This window comes from Aquarana catesbeiana, linkage group LG13, assembly GCF_042186555.1.
Source record: "Aquarana catesbeiana isolate 2022-GZ linkage group LG13, ASM4218655v1, whole genome shotgun sequence".
Taxonomy (NCBI): domain Eukaryota; kingdom Metazoa; phylum Chordata; class Amphibia; order Anura; family Ranidae; genus Aquarana; species Aquarana catesbeiana.
The window spans coordinates 81,428,887-81,441,287 of record NC_133336.1 but is presented as its reverse complement, the minus strand read 5'-3'; the positions used below and the strand labels follow the sequence as shown (position 1 = coordinate 81,441,287).

Here is a 12,401-nt window from a genome sequence, read left to right as displayed (position 1 = left end):
TATGGCGTTAAGCTGGCAGCAACGCATAAAACTATATGGCGTTAAACTGGCAGTAATGCATAAAACTATGTGGCATTAAACTGGCAGTAACACGCACAGAACTATATGGCATTAAACTGGCAGTAACACACACAGAACTATATGGCGTTAAACTGGCAGTAAGGCACAGAACTATATGGCGTTAAATTTGCAGTAACGCACACAGAAGTAAATGGCATTAAAGTGGCAGTAACACACACAGAGGTAAATGGTGTTAAACTTGCAGTAATGCACAAAACTATATGGCGTTAAACTGGCAGTAATGCACACAAAACTATATGGCCATATAACAGGGTTCCCGTACAATTACTGTACCTCTTTTCAGCTTCCTCGCTGCTCAGGCCTTCCACTTCAGGCTCTCATCTGTCTCCTTAGATGCACACAGCTTCAACGCACACAGCGTCTATCTAGAAAGCAGCCCCTCACTGCTCTGATTCTCAGACTTGGGTCTCTGGCTTTCACTAGTGCACACCTGCACTCTCTGGACTCCTGGAGACCTCCTGTCTCTCTGGGTGGAGTCCAGAACTCTTGTCCTGACTCTGCTATAAGCCCAGGACCCACCTGCTCAATCAACCAGCCAGACTCCTGGCTGTTCCCAAAACCCGGTCCCAGAATTGGGGATTCCGTCCCACCCATAGCGCTATGGAATCTCCGGGCTCCAGGTCCCCAAATGGATTTTACAAACTTTGGAGGAAACTGATAAAACAGATTTCTCCACATTAAATATCCCTGGAGCCCCTCAGCCTGCCTATTTGAGAACCCTGGGCAACAATTACTAGGACAGGGAACTGTACTGTCACAGCACACAGAAGTAAATGGCATTAAACTTGCAGTAATGCACAAAACTATATGGCAATAAACTGGCAGTAATGCACAAAACTATATGGCATTAAACTGGCAGTAACGCTCACAGAACTATATAGCATTAAACTGGCAGTAACACACAAAACTATATGGCGTTAAACTTGCAGCAATGCACAAAACTATATGGCATTAATTTGGCAGTAACGCACACAAAACTATATGGCATTAAACTGGCAGTAACACACACAGAACTATATGGCGTTAAACTTGCAGTAACACACACAGCAGTAAATGGCGTTAAACTTGCAGTAACGCACAAAACTATATGGCGTTAAACTGGCAGTATGCACAAAAAACTATATGGCGTTAAACTGCCCGTTACGCACACAGAAGTAAATGGCGTTAAACTTGCAGTAATGTATACAACTATATGGCGTTAATTTAGCAGTAACGCACAAAAAACTATATGGCGTTAAACTGGCAGTAACATACACAAAACTATATGGCATTAAACTGGCAGCAACACACACAGAAGTAAATGGCGTTAAACTGGCAGTAACGCACAAAACTATATGGTGTTAAACTGGCAGTAATGCACAAAACTATATGGCGTTAACTGGCAGTAATGCACAAAACTATATGGCGTTAACTGGCAGTAACGCACAAAAAAAACTATATGGCGTTAAACTGGCCGTTATGCACACAGAAGTAAATGGCGTTAAACTTGCAGTAACGCACAAAACTATATGGCGTTAAACTGGCAGTAATGCACAAAAAACTATATGGTGTTTAACTGGCAGTAACGCGCACAGAACTATATGGCGTTAAACTGGCAGTAACATACACACAACTATATGGCATTAAACTGGCAGTATCGCACACAGAAGTAAATGGCGTTAAACTGGCAGTAACGCACAAAACTATATGGGTATTAAACTGGCAGTAACGAACACAGAACTATATGTCATTAAACTGGCAGTAACACAAAGATTTATATGGCGTTAAACTGGCAGTAACCACAAAACTATATGGCGTTAAACTTGCAGTAACGCACACAGAAGTAAATGGCGTTAAACTGGCAGTAACACACATAGAAGTAAATGGCGTTAAACTGGCAGTAACGCACAAAACTATATGGGTATTAAATTGGCAGTAACGCACACAGAACTATATGGCGTTAAACTGGCAGTAAAGCACACAAAACTATATGGCGTTAAACTGGCAGTAACGCTCACAGAACTATATGTCATTAAACTGGCAGTAACACACAGATTTATATGGCGTTAAACTGGCAGTAACGCACACAGAAATAAATGGCGTTAAACTGGCAGTAACGCACACAGAAGTAAATGGCGTTAAAATGGCAGTAACGCAATCAAATAGACGGGGTTCAACCGTCACTACACTGACGCTATCTGAACTGTCCCTACCCTAGCTATGCACTAATGTCAAGATTACTGACACGGTCTCACTACAATACACTGAAACTATCTGAGCTGTCCCTACTCTACACTAATGTATGTATGAATGACACGGTCTCACTACAGCACAGTGAAACTATCTGAGTTGTCCCTACTCTAGCTGTATACTATGCAAAGCTGAATGATGGTCCTCCTCACTACATTCACACTATCCCTAGACAAACACTGAACTAATATTCTACATTGACAATTGAAGCAAAATAGCACATTATAGCACAATAACAAACTAATAGCACTGAACAGAGCCCTGTTCTATCTCTCTCCACACCGAAATCACACTGAAAATGGCTGCCATTGAAAGAATACTTTTATACTGTGGGGCGGGAATGAGCCATGATTGGATAAAATCATGATGACAGTGTCCAATCACAACTCTGAAAGTGTTATTGGGGGGGGGGTGAAGATGTGGGGGTAGTTGCCAAAGCTAACCCTTACACATAGACACCCAAGAAAATTGAATGGACTTTCTCGGTACTGCTATAACCACAAAATGAATTTGATAAAATAGAACTTTTATTATGTAACAATGTACAAGCAATATATTAAAAGCAAAAAAGTATACAAAAAGTTATAAAATATAATATATACCACACAAAACTAACTTATAACAGGTTTCCCCAGTACAGTTCCTGTTAAGGTGGGGTATAGATATTCCTCTACCGGTTTTGCAGTATAACCGCTTCTTCAGGAGGATGAAGGGTCTATGGGATATATTAAAAGAAAGAATAATAGTACAAAAGAAAATCAAACACTTGCAAGGCATAGCAGTAATAACATAAGTATGGAAAGATCTGCTCACCCAAATGGACCGAGACACGGCTAACAACAGGATCCCAAATATTCCCCCCACGGCGGACAAGGGGGAGTGCAAGGAACCATCTCTAATTAAAGTAAATCAATATAACAGATATAAATTATAAATATTAGTAAGCATGAATAAACATGAAAATACTAATGGGTGAGAAAGTGTGGTGATAAGGAACCGATAAAATGTGCATGTGTGGACTAGAGAGAAAACCGAGAGGAGGCGAAAACAGGGGAAGGGAGGAGGAGAGGGGGAAAAAAGGGAGGGGGGAGGGGGGGAAGGGGAAGGGGAGGGGGGAAGAGGAAGGGAGAGGGGGAGGGAAAGGAGGGGGGGAAGGGGGGGACAGCCACTGTGCCCCCCGCCCACCCGCTGTCTGCCCGGCACTTACCCCATAGTGGTGGTGGGTCAGGCGGTGAGCTGTGAGACGTGTAGCACGGCGATGGATGCAGGACTCCCCCGTGCATGTCTTCTTACTGTTCTGCACAGCGGCCAATGGGATCGCCTCTACCTTCAGCCAATCAGGGGCCCGCTATTACATCCGGACCTCCTGATTGGCTGAGAGGCAGTTTCTTTGTTAGCAAAGCAAATATTCATTTGCTTTGCCAACACACCTGGGTGCACTACGAGTGCAATGGTTTGCACTCGCAGTGCACCTCTTTTGAAGCCTATGGCTCTAATCAGGTGCTTCAAAAACACCCCCCTGCAGCTGTAATTCAGGTGCCTGAAAAGGGGCCAGATGCCTAAATGGGGGTGGCTACAGCGGCATGAATCTATCCATAGTACACAAAGGGGGTGGCTAGAGAGTGGGGGCGGCGCCCGAGCGCCCCTAGTGGTCGCACCGCCACTGGCCTGAACTCAGTTTAACAGCTCTACGCTCTTTGAGTGGCATGTATCACAGACTCATTAATAAAAACTGGAACAATTAATACAATATTAGATTTGATTATATTAAAGATGAGTTTCATGCACCACTATGACCTTTGTGTAGTTCACAATTCTGCTTTTTAACAGATAACAAATAAAAGGAAAATTCCTTATTTCACACTTTTTCATTATTGCTTGGATTCATTTATAAATGATTTCATTTTTCTGTCTTGTTCTCTAGCTCGCCTTGTTTGTTTTTTTAAATATTTACCATATGTTCTTTGATATCCACTGCACTTGTATGTGGTTTTTAAGTTATTGTTATGACATTATGCCTGAGAGAACTGTGTATTCTCGAAACCTGCCACAGTATGATATATTAAGCTAGCTAACAAAAGGTATTACCTATACTTTTACTTTCCTGTGTTACTTATTGTCTTGTATTTCCATAAAACTGTGTGTTGTGGCTCTAATGAGATTTTTTTTTAGTTTACTGGGAAGGTTTGAAAGCATAGAGTATCTGACCTCTGCTTTCTGACACATCTAACAATATGTGATAACTGAGATAGCTTGCATAGTGACAAACGTTATATGTTAAATGAAGTAAAGGATCTCAAATGCTATGGGAGTGACAAACGCTAAAAGTTAACATTACTAGCTCCCAAGGATACCAACGTTGGGATCTTTGGGAGCTGTGTGTTGATTGTGACAGGACAACAGGTGTAGATACTGTTTGTCGTGAGGGTTTTTTTTTTCCTCTTGGTCTCTTTCTTTGCTGGTTGGAATACAACTTGACCCATGGGTGGGCTTTATTGATTTAATATTGAGATCCATGTAGTGGTCATCTAAGCTATCAGGCATCTGGTGTCACCTGTCAGCAATCTTGGCTCCCAGTATATATTACTCTTGATGAGAAGTCGGGTTTGAATCATCTGTGGAATGTCTCTTCACCATAATGCATCATACCTCCCAGCAACCCTTGGGAGTTATTGGCTGTGCAGATGCACTGCATTGTGCGATACCACTCCCTATTTTTATTTTTATTTTAGGTTCCCACACTCTGATAATGAGTTCTTTGACTATAGGTCTCCATATTTAATAAACAAATCTTCACCTTCTTTCCTGAGGAAGCCGTATGGCGAAACATGTCGAAAAATATGAACATGATGAAAACATGAATGCGATTACAGTAAATCATTGTCAATAATAGGATGTTTGCACACACATATGGCTATGACTGTATTGCATGCAACGGTTTTATGATATTGTTAATTTTATAATAAATTTTGTATATATTTTTACGTACACTTTCGAGTAATTTCTGAGTTGAAATGCACCCATAAAGTCCCATATCTCCAAAACTTTCTCTCTGTGTACGAAAGATTTGTACACTTTATTATTTTAATTTTAAAAAATGCCTGTACAAATGCTTTAAGCCTGGAATTCCACTTTGACAGCTTATGAAACTAAAGGATAACCATTGTGATGAATATTGCATTCTTATAACTCTATGTGGTTATTAATTATAATTATAGTATTCAGTATAATAATGCCCTTTTTTTAAATAACTTATTTTGTTTATTTCTCCATATTAACAAGTAGACCAAGCTGCCCAGCAAAAGGTGATAATAATGGGGATGAGACATACTATAACAGTTTGTCCTTTTAGTTTGTCCCAAACCCTGTCACTGTCACTTTTCAGGCTAGCTCCAGTTTGGTCTGCATGTAAACACTGAGATAAATATCAATGAAATGTGAAAAAGTATTAATTCATTGAATTACTTTTGTTACATGTATGACCTGTATACAGATACAATATACAGTATTTTGTGACATTGTCCAATAAACCTGCACATTCTGTTAAAAAAATCAGGATATATTACAGTACAAAATATATTATGAGCACTAAAAAGACAGTCACTCGACTTAACAACAAATTGTCCTGAAAATAAAGACTATACCTTTCCATTATAAAGAACTGAAGATAATTTCTATAACATCTGTAATACACCTATAGAATTTTTTTTTTGCTCATTCTGCAGAAATTTATACATACTGTATATGCAACAATCATTATGGTACCTTTAAATGAGAGCAGACACACAAGGATGATTCAATTCGATCTTTGGAATAAATTTCTCCAACCTTTCATTATTTTGACCAAAGAGAAAGCTCAGAAGAGGGTATCTGCTCAGTCACACAGTTTCATAGTTAGAGCCCGTACACACGATACAAAAATCGGAAAAATCGGAAGTCAAATTTCGTCCGACAAACGATCTGACAATTTTCGGATCGTTAGTATGGTGCTTTCGACAGCCGATTCCGGCTTTTCGTCTGACAAAAGCTGGATGTGCAGACTATAAAATTTTTGTCGTACGTGAACTCAACATTCGATTTTCGTTTAATTAGTATGGTTTTCGCCTGAAAAAAATTGTAAGTGCAAGACTACGCATGCTCAGAAATGAATGAACACATACAAAACTATTCAACACATTACGTCACTTTTGAAGTTGAATTCTGTCATACCAGAATTTTTGTATGGTGAGTAACCTCTTCACTTTCGACATGAGACTAGCATGCAACAAAAAATCCAAAAATCTGATTGTGTGTACGAGGCTTTAGTCCACTCCATAAGATTTAATGTCTAAGCAATAAAAGTGTTTGGTGTATAAAAACATCTGTTAATCTTTGTTGTCTGGAAGTTTTTTTTTTTTAATATAGACTTTTATTGAATCCAACCACAAAGCCGAGCAATGACAATAATAATCAATGGTCCCATACATCCTAAATCCAAAAAATGACCAGCATAACAAGAATAAAAATCCAAAGTACAGGTACATAACCAATGATAGGTTAGTCAAAGGGCAATGTAAAGCATCAAAGTTAAAAGCTTGGGATATTTTTTTATAACCTAACCATAAACTTTAAACTTCTCCACAACCTTATCTCTGACCTGTCTGGTGTGTCCCTTCGCCTTCATGATGATGTTTGTTCACTTAGGTTCTCTAACAAACTTCTGAGGGATTCACAGAACAACTGTATTTATACTGAGATTAAATTACACACAGGTGCATTCTATTTACTAATTATGTGACTTCAGAAGGCAATTGGTATCACTAAATTTTAGTTAGCGTTATCAGAGTAAAGGGGACTGAATACAAATGCACGCCACACTTTCAGATATTTATTTGTAAAAAAAAATTTGGAGAATCCATTTATTATTTTCCTTCCACTTCAAAATTATGTGCTACTTTGTGTTGGTCTATCACATAAAATCCCAATAAAATACATGTAAGTTTTTGGTTGTAACATGAGAAAATTTGGAAAATTTCAAGGGGTGTGAATACTTTTTCAAGGCACTGTAGGTGAGACTGTGTATTCCTCAAAATGTGGTAAATGCACCTCCTGATGGAAGAAGAGTGATTACAAGTGTTAGTTTCACAGTGCATCAATGAGATACAGTAGCTGCTTTACTAGTTTGTTAACAGCCAAACTCTGGTACTAAAGGTGATAGCACATCCCTAAGTTACATAGTTCTAACCTTTCTTCATCACAGATTGCAATGCCTTGTTTTGTTTGTTTTCAAAGTAAATGTCCTCAACTAATTATACTATACTGTCTTTTTACAGTGGAAGCAATACATTTAGGAAGCCTTATAGCAGCCCAAGGTTACATCTTCCCCATATCAGATCATGTCCTCACACTGAAGGATGATGGGACCTTCTATCGTTTTCAAGTAAGTGAATCAAGTAATCATTTGCAATAGTAAAATGCTTCTTAACACTGAGAAAAGCTAAATGTTTTTTCTGCTGTAATACACAATGGATAAAACTATTAGTGATAATTGCTTATTGTCTCAAGGGATCATTATGGATCTTTGAAATTCTATATTTTCAGGTATATTTGTACCCACAAAGCACTCAAATTATACAAATATTTGATAAAAGGATGAAAAATAAATCAAAGTGATGATTATAAGAAGTGCACTAAAAATGTCTTTATTAATCACACATGGAAATACTTTTTACTGTAGCCACTGTAGGTATAGTTGAAAGATCTGTCCATCACAACAGGAAATGTATAGAGGCTCCTACCTTTTTTACTACAGTATATGCACCAGGTTTTCCACAATACATTTTACTGTAATGCTTTGAATAGTCAAAATAGTCAGTGAAATTTCATTTCCCCAAACACCACCAGAACAAATGACATATTTTTAGTTATAGGCAGTCAGCAAGGGAAAAACAGTGCTGGTCTTTCTGATTAGTAAGCAGAGCATTACAGAACAACTAGATGTTCTGTAATGTAGACACCCTGAATTAAATGTAATATAAAAGTTCAGCTTATAATCTTGTTAGCATTAAAAAAGATCTCTCAGCTAGTGCCACTTTTTTCTCAATGTGTGCCCAGAAGATTTGGCTGTGTGTAGCACTCTGTGGTGTTTGTGCTTTGCCTATTTGGATTGTGGCCTATGTAAAGCAGCAGAAGGTCCCCTAAACTGCAGTGGGTAGTGGCAAGGCTTTCTACCATTGCAGGAATCCACTCCTTTTTGTTTTATTTTTTAATTTTTTTTTTGTCAGTGAAAGATTCCAGGGGAGATGTTGTGGGATAAGATGGAATGTGAGGATACACAAAGAGTAGGAAATACACAGATGTGATAACTGGAGAGTAGGAGCATTGTGCTAGGAGATGTAAGCTTGTGATGCAGGGTTTCTGTATCATACTCATGCAAGGAACTCTTGTACCTTCTGTGCTGTAAGCTTATGGGCAGTTGTTGGAAAAAGTTCTCTCCAGAAGTGTGCAGATACAGTAAAACCTTGGATTGCAAGCATAATTCATTCCAGAAACATGCTTGTAATCCAAAGCACTTGTATATCAAAGCAAATTTCCCCATAAGAAATGGAAGCTAAAATGATTCGTTCCACAACCATTAATTCATAGGTTCTTCAGTTTATAGTCCATATAAAAAGATTATAGCAATACGGTAGGTTGTGTAACCATAAAATGTCCATCCATAAAAGGAAGCCTCCACAAGGGGATTAGAAGCAAAATCCAGCAGGTGCTACAGAGTATAAAGGAGAAGAGAGGTGCCTCTAAGTGTAGCAATATGTTGCTAAATGTTGTACCTTCATTAAATGTAACCATATTGCTACACTTAGAGGTGCTTCAATTCTCTTTTATACTCAGTGGTGACATGACGCTACTCTTATATCAAGACATCGCTTGTATATCAAGTCAAAATTTATTTAAAAATGTTGCTTGTCTTGCAAAACGTTCTCAAACCAAGTTACTCTCAAACCAAGGTTTTACTGTATAGTGAAGAGATGAGGTTGGTGAGGAAATGCACCTTGAGCCAAGACATAATAGCTGAATTCTTCCTTATAGGACTATTAGGGGAACTTATACTTATCTAAATGTCCATGCACTTCAAGAACTATAAGATTGTGAGCTTCCACAGGACAAACTGTGAAACCTTGAGAGAGAGAGAAAGAGAGAGAGAGAGCGAGAGAGAGAGAGAGATTATCCTGCTCAAAATAAGGTGTTACATCCAGATTATAAGATATGCAAAGACAAAAGAGAAGCTAGTATGGACTTTTAAGGCGGCCATTAACCATAATTGTTTAAAATCATAATTTTTATTTGATGATGCTCCATGCCTGAAATAGACAGACATACTGAGGATGTTTAAATATAAGACCTTCTTAGTCTCCTATCTTGAATCCCATTCTGTATGTCAAGTAAATTAAGGTGATTGCTCTTTTGGATGGCTGTTGGGTTTTAGGGCTCCGTGTACTTGGCCCGCTTCCTCTGGGGCGCTCTTTCATGTTTGGGATATTTTGACCCATCCACCTCCCCTGTCTTCCATCTCCTCCACCTGTTTTCAGGGGGATTCCCTAAGTGTACAATACCATTTCACATTTATTTGTTCTTTGCTCTCCCGAAGCTTCTCTTTGCTAAAGGCATGGAGATGCAATCTCACATTCATCAATAACCTACTGGTACCTCAGAAGATATCACAAGGAATCAGAAATGGATTTATTATATTTATGTTATGCTAGGAAAAGCTATAGAGCTTTACAGGATGTTTTGAGGTTATATGCAGGGTACTGTATATGTGTTTGTGGGGATGTACTGTACATTTTTTTTGTACTGCACCTTGAGGTACATTTTAGCATTGGCACAGTAAATGATTGTTTTTATACAATTTGCTTAAGTTTTTTTTCCCTTAAAGTGATTGGCACCTTTTTTTGGCACATTTTTTGTTTCTTGCTTCTCTTATCAAATATTGTGCTAAAAAGGGGATGCGGTGCACAGTCCATACGGTCACACAATTATGTACATTTTTTAAAACCAATTGCCGTAAAACGACATTATTACATCATTGTTAAGAACATACAAAGGATCCATACAGTATATGCAATTAGATTGCATTTTTACCAACTACATGTACAAATTGCATGACTGGTATGCATAATCAAACAACTCCCTCATTCTCAATTAAGCAGTATAATATAGGCAGTTCGACTTGATTTTTTTGAAAGTTGTTCCGTTTTTACCAGGAGTGTACAGATATGTGGGTAAGTACAGGGCAAAAAAGTAGGACCTGCAGTGGGGGTAGAGAGTGAGGTAAATGACCTCCAATCTATTAATGCACACCACAAGCATTTTACAAAGGGTAGTATTGATAGATCTAGAACAGCCTCAAGTAAAATTGTGAAACCATTCAGTCTGTGCATCAGCTGAAGGAGAATACGTCTTATTCCCTTGCAGCTGACGTGCAGCCCAGATGGTTTCACAATTTTACTTAAGGCACTCAGGAAAAAAATTTCCGTGGCTGTTCCAGATCCATCAATAATACCCCTTTGTAAAATGCTTGTGATGTGCGCCTCTGCTGCCAATTGTGGGATGGCCCCTAATACATTTTAGGTAATTTACCTTGCTCTCTACCATCACTGCGGGCCCTAGGGTGGTGACAGTGAAAACTTTTTTACCCTGTACCTACCAGCATATCTGTACACTTTGAAAAATGCACAGAACTATCTGTGCTATCAAATTGCATTTACGTGTTCTTTGTACAGTATGTTTTTAATAATGATGTATTAATGTTGTTTCTACGACAAATGTTTAAAATAAAAATTTTAATTTTATACAATTATTGATTGGCACCTTAAAAGTCCAAACTAGTTACCTCCTTGTCCTTGTGACACATTGGGGTTGAGATGCAAAATCTCATGCAGCCCTGCACAGAAACCAATCATCTTCCAGTTTTGTTTTTTTGTCAAAGCTTAAAGGAGTTGTAAAGGCAGAAGTTTTTTTTTTTTTATCTTAATGCATTCTATGCATTAAGATAAAAAACCTTCTGTGTGTAGCAGCCTCCCCAGCAACCCCCCCCCCCCCCCATTACCTACCTGAGCTCCTTCTCTTTCCATTGATGTCCACGATCCCCTCAGCCATCCAGTACACTCCTCCTGATTGGCTGAGACAGAGCAGCTATTGGCTCCCACAGCTGTCAATCAAAGTCAGTCAGCCAATCAGGGGAGAGAGGGGGGGCAGGGCCAGGTTGGGGCTCCGTGTCTGAACGGATACATGGAGCTCTGAATCAGCTTGGGTGACCCCTGTAGCAAACTGCTGGCTGAGGGGCACTCAAATGAGGAAGGGACCAGGAGCAGCAAAGAGGGACCCGAGAAGAGGAGAATCCAGGCTGCTCTATGCAAAACCAACTGCACAGAGGAGGTAAGTATAACATGTTTGTTATTTAATTTTTTTTTAAACAAGCCTTTACAATCACTGATTGGCTACCATGCACAGCTGCACCAGATTTGCACTCTCCAGTTGTAATAAATCAACCCCACCGTTGTGTACTATAATTCCATAAGAAATACTACACAGCAAAGTGTTTTTAAAGCCCCACATCAGGAATAAATATTTTTTCCCAACCCTCCCTCCTACCCACCTCTATCCAATCCTACTAAAAGAACACCTCTCCAATGGGATACAGACAGCACAAAAGACAGGGGTTGTAACCATTTTCTAATTAATCTACAACTTAGAAAAAAGTTTTGACTTTAGATATACTTTAAAGGATATTTCATTTTAATTAATATAATAATATCTATAGTGTGAAAATCCAAGGGCATTACTTGTCCTAAGCGTACAGGACACATACCTCCAATTCTCAGGCGTGTTGGAACATAATAATTAGGCCCTTTAATTAAGTACACATCTCTTCACTGCCTCTGCCAATAGTGTACCATGGGCTGTATGTACATATATCTGTCTATATATCTGTCCTGATGGGTAGCCAGACTTGTGCCAGGGTCAAGCTCCTACCCAGCACCATCCCAAACATCTGTACTCACCAGGAGAAACCGCATAAAAGGTCTGCCTCACTTTGGCCTGTGATAAGG

General features: G+C 39.0%; 1 protein-coding gene across 2 annotated transcripts in view; it reads left to right on the top strand.

Moving 5' to 3' along the window:
• Window positions 1-12,401, top strand: part of RGS6 (regulator of G protein signaling 6) — a 905,069-nt gene that overhangs the window by 601,748 nt on the left and 290,920 nt on the right. For both annotated transcript variants that reach the window (XM_073609698.1, XM_073609699.1), the window contains exon 5: window positions 7,623-7,729. In XM_073609698.1, the coding sequence (XP_073465799.1) occupies window positions 7,623-7,729 (107 nt within the window). The remainder of the gene's footprint in view (window positions 1-7,622; window positions 7,730-12,401) is intronic.